The following is a 15,239-nucleotide window of genomic DNA, read 5'->3' on the forward strand; positions in this document are numbered from 1 at the left end:
TTATGTTTAACTTCAACAATTTCTCCTACACTTTGCTCTCTGTTATTACAAAATCATTTAGCTCCCCGTTAGTTTAGTAAATTTCTGTTCCCCCCCCTCCCTTACAGAATTCCTCATGTATGAATTCCTCATCAGATACCAACTGAATGCAACATACTCATTCAGTTGGTATCTGAGAAGGATTATCAACAGTTGAATCATCAATATCAAGTGGACCAATCTGATTCATCCCCTTCCTTCTAAAGTTTATATAAGTAAAAAAGTCTGTTGTTTTTCTTTGCATCCTTTGCCAAGGATTTCTCATAATCAGTCTAAACTTGCCTAACCTCCTTTGTGGCTTGAAAACACTAGCTTATATCTGCCATAGGCTTCTGTGTCACCTGATAATTTATACGCATCCCATGCATTTTTCTTCTCTGCCACGAACCTCATTAGTTCATCTGACATCCATTTAGGTCTAAATCTTGAACAATATTTCTTAGTTGGTATGAAAAGCCTGGTAGTTTCCAAGATTAATTCCTTGAATTAGGTTAGAATTTACTGTTTTTAACATCATCAGTTGACCCCACTGTATAGAATTTAAAAACTTTTTAAATTCTATACAGTAGAATAGAGAATACAGAGACCACCTTTACAGTCACCTTTGTGAAAGCAAAAACCCTTCCCTTTACTCTTAATGGTAGTTACATCTTTAAGTAAATCCCACATCAGTACACTGTGATCATAGTCACCCAGTGTTTTCTTAATTTATCTGTAAATTCTTAATGCATGAATAATCACTGCTGATAACCAGATCAAGAATGTTTCTCCCTCTGGTTGCTTCTCTAACATGCTGCTGTAGAAAACAATCATCCAATAAATCCACAAAAGCCTTGCTAGTGTGCGAGTGACCAACTACAAATTCGTCAATATCTGGAAAGTTAAAATCTCCGATTATAGGACACTCTGATTTACTAGCCCACTATTTCTCTGTATATTTGTTGATTGTACTAGTCACTTGTCCTATAACATACGACTACTCTCAATTTTGCTTTCCCAGTGCATATGTTGAGTCACCAAACTGACTCAACACTACACTGTCCACCCATGTCAACTAGATGCACTTCCCTAGATTTTAGGCATTCCTTAACTAACAGCATAACCCCTCCTCCCTTCCTACTTTCTCTATCCTTTCTATACACACTGTACTCCCCAAATTCCAATTCTGCACTGCATCACGTCTCTGATATCCCAACAATATCTGCTATTAATGTCTTGAACAGCTCTTCATATTCATCAAATTTATTTACTATACTTATAGCATTGGTGTACATGCAATTATACATGCACCTGTTCATACTATTAGTTACCCTAACACAGCCCATGTATTTACTTTTCCATGCCTACTCCCAGCAGTTTTTGCAAACCCCAGCAACTCACTCTCTAGGCTGCTGCTCAATCCAATAGAAGCAGTGCAAGAATCATTTTCGTCTCTGGCTATTGTTGAACTTTGTCTGTGAATCTCCCCAAGCTAGCAGTTTTCCAACCACCTAATACGGTCTTGATAGCATCAGAAAATATTCTTGCACGCTTTCTATTTAAGTGCATCCCATCCCTGTAGAAGCAGTCTCTCGTATTAGCAAGCACAGACCAAGCTGAAAAAAAAATTCTACCCCCATGAGCCTTGCATAATCACTCCAGGGCCAAATTGATTGACAATGCTCTCATCATATACTCCCTCCTATCGTATCTGGGCAGAATTGCAGACATTTTCAAATTTAACCTTAACTCGTGACTTTTTTTCAACATTGACCCATACTTGTTAAGTAAATCTGTAGATCTCTTACTCTTAAGGTCATCAGTGCCAACAGGTACAATAATATCACCTTTGTACCCTTAAAAGGTATATTGCTCTACAACGTCATCAACTTTTGCCCCTGGCAGACATACCTTGGTTCTGTTCCACCTATACTTTTTGCATAGTATATTCCCTGTCTCCCTGACAACAGTCACTGACAATAACATAGCTCCTGTGGGACCAGCACATTCTGCCTTGTAGATTGCTGCTGTGTTACCTAATGCAGAGGAGTGAGCTCTGGCATGGAGTTGGGCAGCTGAGAGCTTGTTGGGCCCCTCATATTAATTTATTCAAGGGCATCTACCCTACACCTCAAACTCTCATTGATGGCCATCAAAATGCCGAGTTGACGCTTAATTTCTTCACACTCTTTGCATCCAGAATACATAAATACATGCTCCTTGGCTAGATCATGTCCTGTTCCAGATAGATCCACAAATATTTCACATATTATTTTTACACTGTGATGCATTGGAGAATACACCCCCTTCGGTTTTCTCCTGAGCCACAGCACTCCTGCTACTTTGTGCCCGTTGCTTTGCTGCTCTAGTCTGAGTCATGATTCCATTTAAGTACAATTTAATTAACAATGAAATTTAATAAGATCAATAAATTTTACTGATTATTTGATAATACTATAATAAGCTAACTGATTTCTAAGATAGTGCTACGTATTATGGTATCTACTTTTATTTTAAATCTTACACTATCAAGTTCGGATATACGTTATGCTATTCTGTATCGATCTAATATACTATAACAATGGCGACAAGTTACAAACGGTAAAATTTAAGGACACTAATTATTAACTTTCAAAATAGCTATCTAAATTAAAAATAAACCAAGGTGCAAGACTAGAACTATAAAGCTATTTCTAGAAAATAAATTAATGTGACAATTAAGTCAATAAAACAGCTAAATATTTATAAAAAAAACTAGAGCTAGAGCTGCAAAATCTTGTCCAACACGTGGATAACTGATGACATAAAATTTGGCATTAATGATCAGTGCCAAGCAGCACTCATTCAGGATGACTTAAACAGACTTCAAAGATGATCAGAGATGTGGTGGCTATGTTTTAATGCTACTGTTGTTGGTGGTGATGGTGTTTTAATGCTGTTGTTGTTGTTGTTGTTGTTGGTGGTGGTGATTTTACGGCACAATGGCAGCTAAGGCCATTATGCACCAAACAAAAGGTATGACATTTCAGGTGTTATTATAACTGAGATATACATATTATGTGGGATTTCAGCATTTATATTATATCATAGCATTTTATCCTTTTTTAGGAAAGCGAAAATTGCATTAATGTCAGATTTGTTGTCTAATATTTGTTGCAAAGTAGGTGCAATTTGGGCTGCATGGTTTTATAAGAAGGTGGTTTGCCTACTCCATTATAGAGAGGGCAGTCAACTATGATATGCTGTGATTTGTGCGTTGCAGTTCAGACAGAAAAGCAGATCTGAGGAAGAAAGAAGATAAAAGTGAGTAAGGCATGTATGTCCTATTTGCAGTCTTGCAAGCGTGACTTCTTTTCGGTTCGAGGGGAAACTAGATGGCCAAGATTGGAGTTCCTTGTCTTCTTGGTTTTGCCAGATAGTTTTCCAATGATTCATACTTTGCCTTATTATAACAATTTTGTAGTTGGTGAAAGGGATTTTAAAAGAAGCGTCAACAGGTACCACAATAGATTTGGCTGCTCTCGTTGCCAGGTATGCCAACATAGCTAGCAACCCAACAAAATTTTACTACTTTTGTGTTAGTAGCTAGATGAAACAGAAAGTTTTGAATGTTACCAAGCAGGTAGTTGTGATGCTTTCTTTGTTTCTGTAAAATGAGAAGGGCACTGAGAGAGTCGGTAAAAATAACACTATTGGTAAACTGGTGTAATTTTATAGTTTCCAGGTCCATTTGTATGGCATGTAGTTCAGCAATAAAGATACTGCATTCTAAGGGTAATTGATTAGAGATCATGGATGATGGAAGAATGACAGCAGCACTGACGTGATGGTCAGTTTTGGAGCCATCAGTGTATATCTGGGTATAACATTCATATTTCTCAATTAGATGTTGTTATTTGTTATTTGGTTTTTAGGAGCATTAGCAACTAAGGCCATATTGCTCCGGGATATGCGGTGGTCATTCCCTGAATGACCTTTCCGCATCCTCCGTATTTGGTGGTGACGGGCTCGAACCCCGGTCTAATCAAGAAGCGTGTGCTACGCACTGCTGCTCCTTCCCACCTGGCTACGGAGGCGCCCTATTTCTCAATTAGAGATTATTAAGCTGTTTTATATTCTGTGGAGAAAGTTGTTTTTCCCCCATTTTTGCAGGACAAAGAGCCCATGGAGGAGCAGTGGAACTAGTAGTGGCTATTTTAGAAGATCTAGCTGCCAATTGTCAAGTAATGAGCGAAGACGTATGCCAGCAGGTCGATTTATTTATGGATAAACGGCATACAAGTTCTCCTAACCTGGAGTAAATAGATGCTTCCATGCTGGATGCAGGGGTTGGCTCTTGATTTTGACAGCATAAATAAGCAGTAAAATTTCTCTTCGTAGAGAGAGAGAGAGAGAGAGAGAGAGGAGGATCATAAGCTTTAGCGTATAGGCTTTGCACAGGAGATGTGCGGTAGGCCCCAAGAGCAATGCTTAGGCCACTTTAATGCTGCTAAATGCAAGTTCTTACCCTCATATAAATTATACACACACTTGGTGGCATTGAATTAAAAACAGTGAAGGAGGAAAGGATCTGGGAGTTACAATACAGGCAGCTAGGGAAGCACATGTCCTATTGATGATTTATCACGCGTTATCCTGTAGAGATAGGCAAGTTATAATCCCACTGTAAAATGCAATTGTACAAAAGTGTAAGACCACATTTCGAATACTGTGTTCAAGTATGGAGACCTCATCTGAAAAAAGACATTGAGCTTCTTGAAACAGTGAAAAGATGGGCAACTCAAATGTTGAGATCAGCAAAATGACAACTGTATAGGGAAAGACTTCGATTATGGGACTACAAAGCTTGGCAACTAGGTACCTCAGAGGTGAGATGATTGAGGTTTATAAGGTTCTGAGAGGGACTAGTAAAATAAATGAAGGTGGAATTCTCACTGTTATAAAGAATTTCAGAACTAGGGGGCAAAAATTCAAATTACAGAGCGTTGAAGTTTAGATTAGATTATAGGAAGTTTTCTTTTAGCCAGCAAGTTGTTGATTACTCTAACAAGTTGCCCTCGTAGGTAGTTGAGGCTTACAGTTTGAATAAATTCAAAGGTCAACTGAATAAAAACTGAGGAGGGAAGTATATAATTTGCATTTTCTTATTTACTGGTTTTTTTTTTGTTTTTTTTTTTTTTTGCCAGTGCAGCAAAATCCTGTGGCTTCCTTGCACTATATGGTGAATACTACATTAGTGCCATCCTCAGCAAGTTGGACAACTAAAGGTTTGTAAACATTTCTATATTCTCTGCTCCATATATTAAACCAGTGGGCAATGCAATATATATTTAATAAACATAAATAAAACTCATATTTGCAAGCGTATTGTATATTTTACATAATTTAAAATAAATATAATTTTTATCATTTACTGGCTGTTTGTCATTTGCATTTTTACACGTTTCTGTTATATAAATACAAAGAAATGTAGATGATACTGAAGTTTCTAGAAGAGAAACTTCTGTTGCACACCCATTCCTTACTAAAAATAATTCATCTCTTTAATTGCCAAATTCTGTCAAATCTAACAGCTGAAAAAGGGCATATATCATATTTCACCATATCATAAGATTGACAAAATATGGCAAGGTGTAAGGAATTTGACAAATACATAGCAACTCTCACAAATCATGACACTGAATGGATCTCACTTTCTCAGTTAGTGGAACTCTCCCTCCCTCCCTCCCGCTCTCTCTCTCACTCACTCACACACACGCACGCTCTTCGATTACTTTTAAGATAATCTTTTTTAGAACATTCAATCATCTTTGTCAATTTCTATATATAGTAGAACGTCGTTTATCCAGAATAATTTTAAAGGCTGATCTTTCTTCTTCTTTTTATTAATGGTAGTATTTGAGACAAATGTTTATTATGCTACGAGAGTATTTATATATCTGGTGAAATGTTGGATTAGGACTATTGGGCTTTCTCAGAAACCATGAGTGATAAGTTTAGTCATTCGCTTCAGTGAACCCAATTTTCCATGACATATTTTGTCCTCTTCATTTCATATTATATTTAGTTTCAGATTCAGTAAGAATAATACCAGCCCGAAACTGTGTGATTGGTTATTTCTCTTGGTAAAATGTCAATAAAAAAAAAATAAATAAATAAATAAAATGGGCAGAAAACCAGGAAGAATGCGATATAATCAAATTGGTATTATTAAGGAACTTGAGAGATTTAGCATAAAAAAAAAACAAAAAAGGTCACAACAAACCCCTGATGCCACTTGACAATATACACAATATCCTTTCTGTATAGATTGTACTCCACATATTCAAATTCTGCATTCCATATATCTGAGTGACCTCATCTCTCTGAAATCCCAACATCTGCATTTGATGTTTTCACTAGTACTTCAAATTCATCAAATTTATTAACTATACTCCTAGCAATTATGCATGCACCTGTTCTCACTCTTAGTTACCCTAACACAGACCATGTATTTACTTGTTTCATGATGATTTCCAGCAGTTCTTGAAATCCCCAGCACCTTGCTTTTAAGGCTGCTGCTCATTCCAATAAAAGCATTGCAAGAATCACTTTCCCCTCTGCTTCCAGCTATTGTTAATCTATTAGTCTGTGTGTCCCTCCCAAGCAAGCAGTTTTCTAACCCAACCTAACTCTGTCTCAATAGCATCAACAGATATTCTTGTACCTTCTATTTAAGCATATCCAATCCTGTAAAAACAGTTTCTCCTGTTAAGTACAGACCACGCTGAAAATTCTACCCCATGAGCCTTGCACAATCTCTCTAGGGCCGAATTGATTGACAAGGCTATCATAATATATTCCCTCCTATCATGTCTAGGCAGAATTGCAGACACTTTCAAATTTAACCCTAACTCGTGAGGTTTTTTTTTTTTTTTTTTTTTTTTAATACTGCCCTGTACTTATTAAGTCTGTGGTTCTCCTACTCAATGTTATTAGTTCGAACATGAACAACAATATCACCTCTTGCCCTTAAAAGATATCTGCTCTACAATGCCATCAACTTTTGTCCCTCGCAGACATACCCTGATCCTATTCCACCTAGCCTTTTTTAACAACATGTTTCCCTGACAACAGAGACTAGCAACAATTAGATCCTGTGGGACCAGTGCATTCTGCCTTGGGTGATGCACTTGCCTGATGATCAAGAGGAAGCTTTGGTGCTGATGTGGGCAGCTGAGAGCTTGATGGGCCCCATCAATTTAATTTATTTGAGGGCATCAAGCCTGTTCTTCAAGCTGTTATAAAGGCCCATAAAGCTGAGTTTGCACCTAATATCCTCACACTCCTTACATTGCACACATGCGTGCGCACGCACACAAAGACATCCCTTTGGCAATATCATGTCCCATTGCTGACTGCTTTGCAAACAATTTGTTATATTTCAAGCTTCATTATGCACTTGTAAGCTCCCCAGCAAAAGACCACTGTATATTAATTCTTTCTTCTTTCATAATAGCATCTGGTAGGTTCTCATACTTCAACACTGATGCTGCAAAACATCTATTGCCTTCATCTGTTTCTTTATCTTTAATGCATGCCACCAAGAAGTACTGGAAATATGTCACAAAAAATTTTAAATTTAAAAATGCTCTGCCAACTGATGAAACTTGTGCTACACCAGCTTTTTAAAGAACATTTTCCAATGAGATCTTGTGCACCATGTGGTCCCATGCAGCCATAGGGTACTTCCACACTGAGCAAATGAACAGAATCTTCTCTTGTTTTACTCTTCAAAATCTTGGTGAGAGCAATGCCTTATGACTAAATCAGAATCATCCTTCCACTTTATATTTGCTATATTAATCAATTTCCAAAATAGGATGATATACTTAAAACTCTTTGGTAAAATAAATTTGAACATAACATTATTCTACATATAACCTGAGTAAGCAGATGTGAGGTACATTGGATTAAAGAGCTATATTGGATTTTCAAAGGTTGATTTATCAGTTAAACAAATATGATGCCGTCTTCTGGCTTGAATAGAGCACTTTGTGCTCTATTCAAACCAGGAGATAGAAACATGTAGGCACTTTCTGCAAAATTGAACACAACATGACTAGAATTATCAATTTATTTGGCCTGTTTAGAGTTGCTTTTTACTAGAAGTTTGTAATAAAAAGTCTTTTTCTTGAGTTCATCAATTTATCTTCCTTAAAAACTTTTAGATTATGAACCTGTATTTGAAGTCAATGCCACTCACTAGTAATCACTTGTTGTTCTTTTAAATTTTGTATTTCTAACAAGTGTTTAAATTGCTTTTCTCATTCTTCGCACCTCTTCTTTAAACCTACTTGTGAAAGGCTCCCACTGTTCTATGAGAATATTTAGACATTTAACTAAAGACTATGCATGCATGCGTGTGTGCATGTGTGTGTCCACTTCAAAATCACTTCTGTGGCATGCATCAGTTGAATTGTTTAAACATATCTTTCCTTCAAGCATTTCTTTTTAGATAATAGCAAATTTCCACACGGTATTGACACACTTCGCAGGAAGGCATGCAGCTCCCTTTTCAGCACAAATTAATAAGATAACAAGAACTGCGTATTATCACCAAGTGCAAAATCTTTGCTTTTAATATCCTTATTACCCCAATATTTAGGTGACCATGACAGGCACATTATCAACACTACGTGCCAGACAGTTTTTTGAAGGAATCTTACAGCTTACAGGTTGTTTGGAAGAAGATGCCCAGTGTTGTACCCTGTAGAGTCACCTTCCAATGCTAGCACTAGGAGCAAACTGCTTTATTTTATTTTTTTTATTTAGTTATTTTTTTTTTTAAATTATAAAAGGCCACCAGAATGTGATACAGCTTAGAATCACCATGATTACTGCCACCGACAGCAAATGAAAATGGTCTATTTTTCAGAGCCATCATCATCTCTTCTTTCCCTATCTGTGCAATTTCACTAATAACGCCTGTTGTTTTTGTTCTTCCACAATCATATTTTTTTCCTATTTGCTAACGGAAAAAATATTTCTGAACAACACACCTGCATGATCAGCACAACTTAGAGGAAGATAGAAAAAAATGGAGGAAAAACTCAGTTTTTTCAAAAAGACAAACTTTATCACCAACTATATTATGACATAACATGGAGAAAGATCAAACTGAATTTAAAAAAAAAAAGAGCAGATTCTCTGTTGTAAATCTGGAGAGGTAGCAGCTGTGAAAACAGTTCTCATCTTATTACCTCTGAAAATAAATTTCAACGTCAAAGTAAAACACACTGCCCTGCTAGTAGCTTGCACTAGTGCATGTTAAATTAGTATTTGATAACTAAGTTTTCTTCAAAACTCTTTGTTGTTGAAAACAATGTATAAAAAGATAGTAACGTATACAACTAACCACAGGATATATTTTATTATGAGTATTATCTATAAATATAATTATACCGACCATGACTTAGTTGGTCTATATTGGGAAAGCAAAAGAAATCAGGACTTGAAAATCCCTACCATAAACTTAAATGTAAAATTAAAAAAAAAAAAAAAAAAAAAAGCTTTTCATAAAATCATAAAAGAGAAGTTTTCATAAAATTTACAACAATACAAAAGAAATACTTTACCTATAAAATATATTATTTATTTGTTTTCTAATGTATGCTCTTAGTCCAAGGAACTTTCCATATATCCTATGGAGTGTGGTTTTCAGAAAATCTCTCTCCCTAGGGTCTTCACTGTCAAATAATTCTAGTAACTAAGGTGGGAAAAAATTGTACACTTTTGAAAATCATACCATAAACTTCAATGAAATTAGTAAAAAAAAATCCTCATGAAAATCATAAGTTTTTCATATATTTCACACTATAAAAGAAAGACTTTACCTATTAAATATATCATTTATTTGTTTACAAATGTACATTTTAAAAATAAATTAGATAAAGTATTTGGACACTACTCCAAAGCTGCCTGTTACAAAGAACTGATCAAAATGTTCCGCAATGGACTTTTGCTATCACTGGCACCCAAGATGATACACACCTTAATTTGTTCATTAAAACTAGTGTTTTGCTAAATATGGTGTCAAACTACTTTTGGTAGGTTTGTATACACATATGTAAACTCAAAATTCCAGTAAAGATGGAATTCGGCCCTTAATTTTTAAAAATTACAGCCTTTCAATACCTGATAATGTGATTATTTTTGCATAAAGCATGAGACTACGTGTAAGATTCACTAGTAAGCTGGTTAGTGCCAATGCACCACATTTTGTTCATAATGAACCATCGAAGTAGATAATTGGCATCGTTTTAATTGTATCTCATATTATGAATACCTTCACAACGAGTTTCCATGGTATTGCACTACCTCAAATAAGTAGCACTTCAGCAATCTCTCATATTATGGAGTTAAACTTCATAACTTGATTGTCACAATTGCAACATCAGGGTACCCATGCACTGAAGAGAGGCCAACAAGCCTTGAAACAGTGGCAGTATCTGCCTAGAATAAGTAACACTAGTCTTCTCCATTGCTGAAGCATTACTTATATACAGAGGGAACTCAATTATTTAAGGTGAATGGGACTGAGACTATGCTGAAACAAAAACCTCAGATAACTGAAACCCAACTTTTTTTTGCCTTTCTTATAAAGGGCCTGGGACTTAGAATAATTGTAAAAAAGTACTTATGTGCATAGTAATTTTCAGAAGTTTTCCTTAAAAAAAAAAAAAAAAAATGCAGTACAGTAGTATGTACAAAACCTGTAGTATATGTAGTGTAAACTAATAATTTCCTTCTTTTTTATAAAATTTAATAATAAAGTTTAAATGTGTGTGGTCAGTATTCAGTTCTCAAGGTTTGCTCTTTATTTATAATTAATGAACAAAATGTTCCAGATGTTATGCGTCACAAAAAAATTTAAAACATTAAAATGGCCATTGCCAATTATAAGTTCAAGTATGGTAATAATTAATCAAATGACTTCAGGTATGATCATAATTAATCTAACAGCTTTGTGTATATTCATAATTAATCAAATAAGTTCAAGTATATTTGTAATTAACCAAAACATCTGAATGTCAGAACCAGTGAGAACTGGTGTAATATATGCACATCATGCAAATTTACACAAAAATAAATAAATAATCTTCCCTTTGCTGCCACATTTGTATCTGATTGCTAAAATTTTCCGAATTCAAGCAATGGTTCAAAGCACTACGATTCACTAACATTGCATAATCTTATAAAGTATTCAGAATCTTGTGCTATTGACTAGCATGAAATTTCTCACCTAGCTTATACATTTGTACAATACTATTTTTTCAATAGCTGACTCAGTTAACAGATGCTACAGTTAGGAGCTCAGATAATCAAAGTTCCTATTGTATATATGAGGTGCAATACGAAAGTAATGCCTTCTATTTTTTTACTCAGGAAATTTAATACCTACAACTATGCCTTTTACATCAATTAATCCTCAATCATTAATAAACATACTGTTATTTGTCCACAAATTCACCATTATTTTCTATTCACTTCTGCCATCTCTCAGTCAGATGCCATATTCAAATCCTGTAAAAGTCCTTACTCTGGCTCCAGAGGGTTTTTGCAAATGCTGTGCTCGAGCTGATTGTCATCTCACAAAATGGGTTCCATGGAGTGCTTCCTTCAGTGATGCTGAAGAGGTGGTAGTCGAAAGGTGCAAGATCCAGGCTATGAGAGGGTTGAAGAAGAACAGTACACCAAAGTTTTGCAACGGCCTCCATCATGCACAAACTGGTGTGGAGTAGTGTATTGTCCTGAAGAAGAAAAGCCTCATTAATGTTTTTGTCTGGTCAAACTCTATGGATACAGGCTTTCAACTTTTTCAATGTTTCCATATATCGCTCTGAGTTGACTGTGGAGCCACGCTTCAAGAAGTTCACAAGCAACACCCCATCTTTGTCCCAAAACACTGTTGCCACGACTTTACCAAAAGAAGGCTATCTTTTGAACTTCTTGCATGGTGAATTTTGATAGTGCCACTCCACTGACTGTCTCTTCGTTTCAGGGTAAAAAATTATGGATCCAGGTTTCAGCATCTGTGACTATGCGTGGGGGAAAAAAAACACCTCTCCACTCTTGTACAGCTGGAGAAGTTCCACAGAGATGACTTTCTAGGCGTCTTTGTGCTCATGTTGTCAGCATTTTTGGGATCCACTGGGCACAAACCTTGTAGCCCAGTTCCTTTATGATGGTTATCACAGCAGGTTTCACTATACCTACTGCATCACACAATTTGCATGTTGTGATGCAGCGGTCCTCTTTGATCAGCACATTGATCCGGCTCTTGTTGTTACTGGCCGGCCGCTTTGGGCCTGTCAACAATGTCGCTTTCCCCATTGGATATTACACTTTCTCCAGTGGATGCAGGATTCTTTGTGGTCTTCACCACCGTACGTGATTATAGGAGACTGCTGCACCCACACAACTTGTGCGTCTTCCTATGGGTGCTGATAATATTACATTTAGTTTCATACATGAATAGTTGGGACTGCCTCCTCGTGGCATGGACAGGTATTGAGAAGCAGCCCTCCTGGTAACTAAGTGGCCAGATACAACTAAACAACATCACATACAACATAACATAGCACTAGGCTCATTTCTGGCCATTGTACAGAGTTTTGTATATCATCACAGAGAACCATGGTGGAGATAAACAGATAAATTAATGTTTAGGGGCTGACTTACATAATTTTTTATTATTTTTATCTAAGGTGGCACCTAGACTTCCGTCTATCTCCACCTGATAAAGTTGACTTTGTGCAGAACCTCTGCAAAATAGACCTGTATGGAAGGTCTCTTCGCCATCAGGAAGAAGCTGTCACCTGCACAGCCGCTCCCCGTTGGCGAATAGACCCTAATGGCCGCCCATATTCACTTGGTGCTGGACCTGGTCTTCTATTTTAAGTGCCTCATGCACAAAAATCCCGCACCCACTGGAAGTAGTGCTATACCGGTGGGTGCCAGCAATCCCGCTCCCAGGCTGCCCACACCTGAGAACCAGCAAAAAAAAAAAAAAAAAGAAAAATAAATAAAATACATATATACACACACATAATATAAACAAACTAAAAGGAAAAAAAAAAAAAAAACACAAATAATCAAAATGTATATAATCAAATCTTAATTAGTAATCATTAGATTATTCCAATGTCTTCTCCGTTGAAAAACAGTTACACAGAACTCTTGCAGTGCTTGAAATTTATCCTGATTAGCAATAAGGTCACTTTCACAGCCTCTAACTAAATTACCAATCTTCACTTTTAGCCTTTCTCTATGTTCAACATACAAACTACTCGGAGTCATATAATAAATGACTCCGAGTCTCAGGTTGACTGCAAGTGCATAAAGGAGAGCTGACTGGACCAAAGTAATGTAGTTTAAAATTTAATGAGCCAGGGCCAGTTAAAATAAACGATGTTACCATAGAAGAAAAAAACCATTTGTTGTTACTATCATAAGTAAATTTAACTGTTGGAATAAACAATCTAGTCACCTCCCCAGTTGCACTAAGATCCCATCTCTGTTGCCACATACCAATCAACTGTGTTAGAACATTTTTCTTAGCTTTAGCTATCTCTATAGTGACATCAGATGTAATATTCATGAAAGAAACCACTATGCTTTTTTTAAGTAATAACAAAGGGCCCGATACACAATGTACAAGTCTAGAGGCAAATGCCCGGCCAAAACCTGCATAGCATTCGTTGAGACTGTTCTGCACAAATTAGAAATAACATAAAGCATTGAGCGCTGAATCGATAACAATTTCTGTTTAAATTTAACGTTAGTAACTCTGAAGTACCACACTGATGCTCCGTACGCAACTATGGGTAAGAAGACTGCCTTGTAGTATAAATTTAAAACTTTCCTTTTCAACCCCCAATCTGACCGTGTTAATCGAATTATTGCTGCACTAAATTTTTTAATTTTTTCGTGTAAGTAATTTAAATGTGGGAAAAACGATAATCTATCATCAATTCTTATACCTAGATATTTCATCTCAGATACTAGGGGAATCTGCCTCCCCTTAATTAAAGCTTTTGGCGGTCGCGCATAATTTAGTTTTCCCCTTAAGAAGCATCATAACAGTTTTAGTTGTAGATATCAATAGTTTGTGCAGATCAGCCCATGACACTAGACTTTCTAATACCTGGGCCACTCTTATTTCAAGCACAGCCCTGGATTTACCAGTAATACATAAAACCAAATCATCTGCATATGCAATCTTATGCAGATTTTCAATTGATTGTTCTAGCCATAAATTAAGTACTAAGTTCCAAAAAAGTGGGCCCAATACAGACCCCTGAGGACACCCTCTCGAAAGATTCCTATTAAACTGTAGATGCTTAGTTTTCAGTATAATTTTCCTACAATACAAATAACTCTGTATACTCTGTATCGTCCTATACGATAAGTCTGGACATTGCATACCCCTTAATGCAGACAGAATACTCTCATGCCACACCATGTCAAAAGCTCCAGTAAAATCTATAAAGATGGCTAACACATACTTATCCTCTGCCTGGTTGGTGAAATTCATGAGATCATTAATGGCAACCTCCGTAGAATGCCCTCTCTTGAAACCATACTGATAAGGCAGGGTCAAACCATTTTTATCCATGACTTGGTTCAATCTTATAAATAACAATCTTTCAAAAACTTTGCCAAGATTGGCCAATAACGAAATTGGTCTATACCCTCTTGGGTCATTTGGTTTTTTACCCGGCTTAACTAACAGCTTGATCAAACCAACTTTCCAGATCCCAGGAAAGGTACCTTGAAGTAAGCATTTATTATACAAGTTTAACAAGATGTTAGGATAAAGCTCAATCATTTTAAGAACAGCGATATTCTCTACTAAATCGATTCCTGGGGATTTGGAAATGTTAATTTTCTTAGAAACGGCTCTCAATTCCTCTAAAGTAAATAAGCTAATATCAACAGACCCAAGGTATGTTACATTAGAGTCCTTGATGCCTTCTTGCTCTGTTGTCTCCCACCCTTCTTCCTCATGAGGAAACAACTCCGATGTTATTGCCTGCACTGTTGTAATCCAATCAGTTGTTTCCACTCCATTGACGATTACGGTATTCATTATCTCTCCAGGTCTTACTTTATTCATACTTAGTTTATAAATTAATCCCCAAGGATCTGTATTGCCCACACTAGTAGCTAGATTTCTC

General features: G+C 36.4%; 1 protein-coding gene across 3 annotated transcripts in view; it reads right to left on the bottom strand.

Annotated features, from left to right (window-relative positions):
* The window catches only part of LOC150088377 (serine/threonine-protein phosphatase 2A 56 kDa regulatory subunit delta isoform-like), a 484,719-nt gene that overhangs the window by 273,430 nt on the left and 196,050 nt on the right, over positions 1 to 15,239 (bottom strand). For all 3 annotated transcript variants that reach the window (XM_090369471.1, XM_090369470.1, XM_090369472.1), the window contains exon 7: positions 9,636 to 9,766. In XM_090369471.1, the coding sequence (XP_090225597.1) occupies positions 9,636 to 9,766 (131 nt within the window). The remainder of the gene's footprint in view (positions 1 to 9,635; positions 9,767 to 15,239) is intronic.

Source organism: Mastigoproctus giganteus, chromosome 3, assembly GCF_048544385.1.
Source record: "Mastigoproctus giganteus isolate SK-2022 chromosome 3, ASM4854438v1, whole genome shotgun sequence".
In the NCBI taxonomy this organism is placed as follows: Eukaryota; Metazoa; Arthropoda; class Arachnida; order Uropygi; family Thelyphonidae; genus Mastigoproctus; species Mastigoproctus giganteus.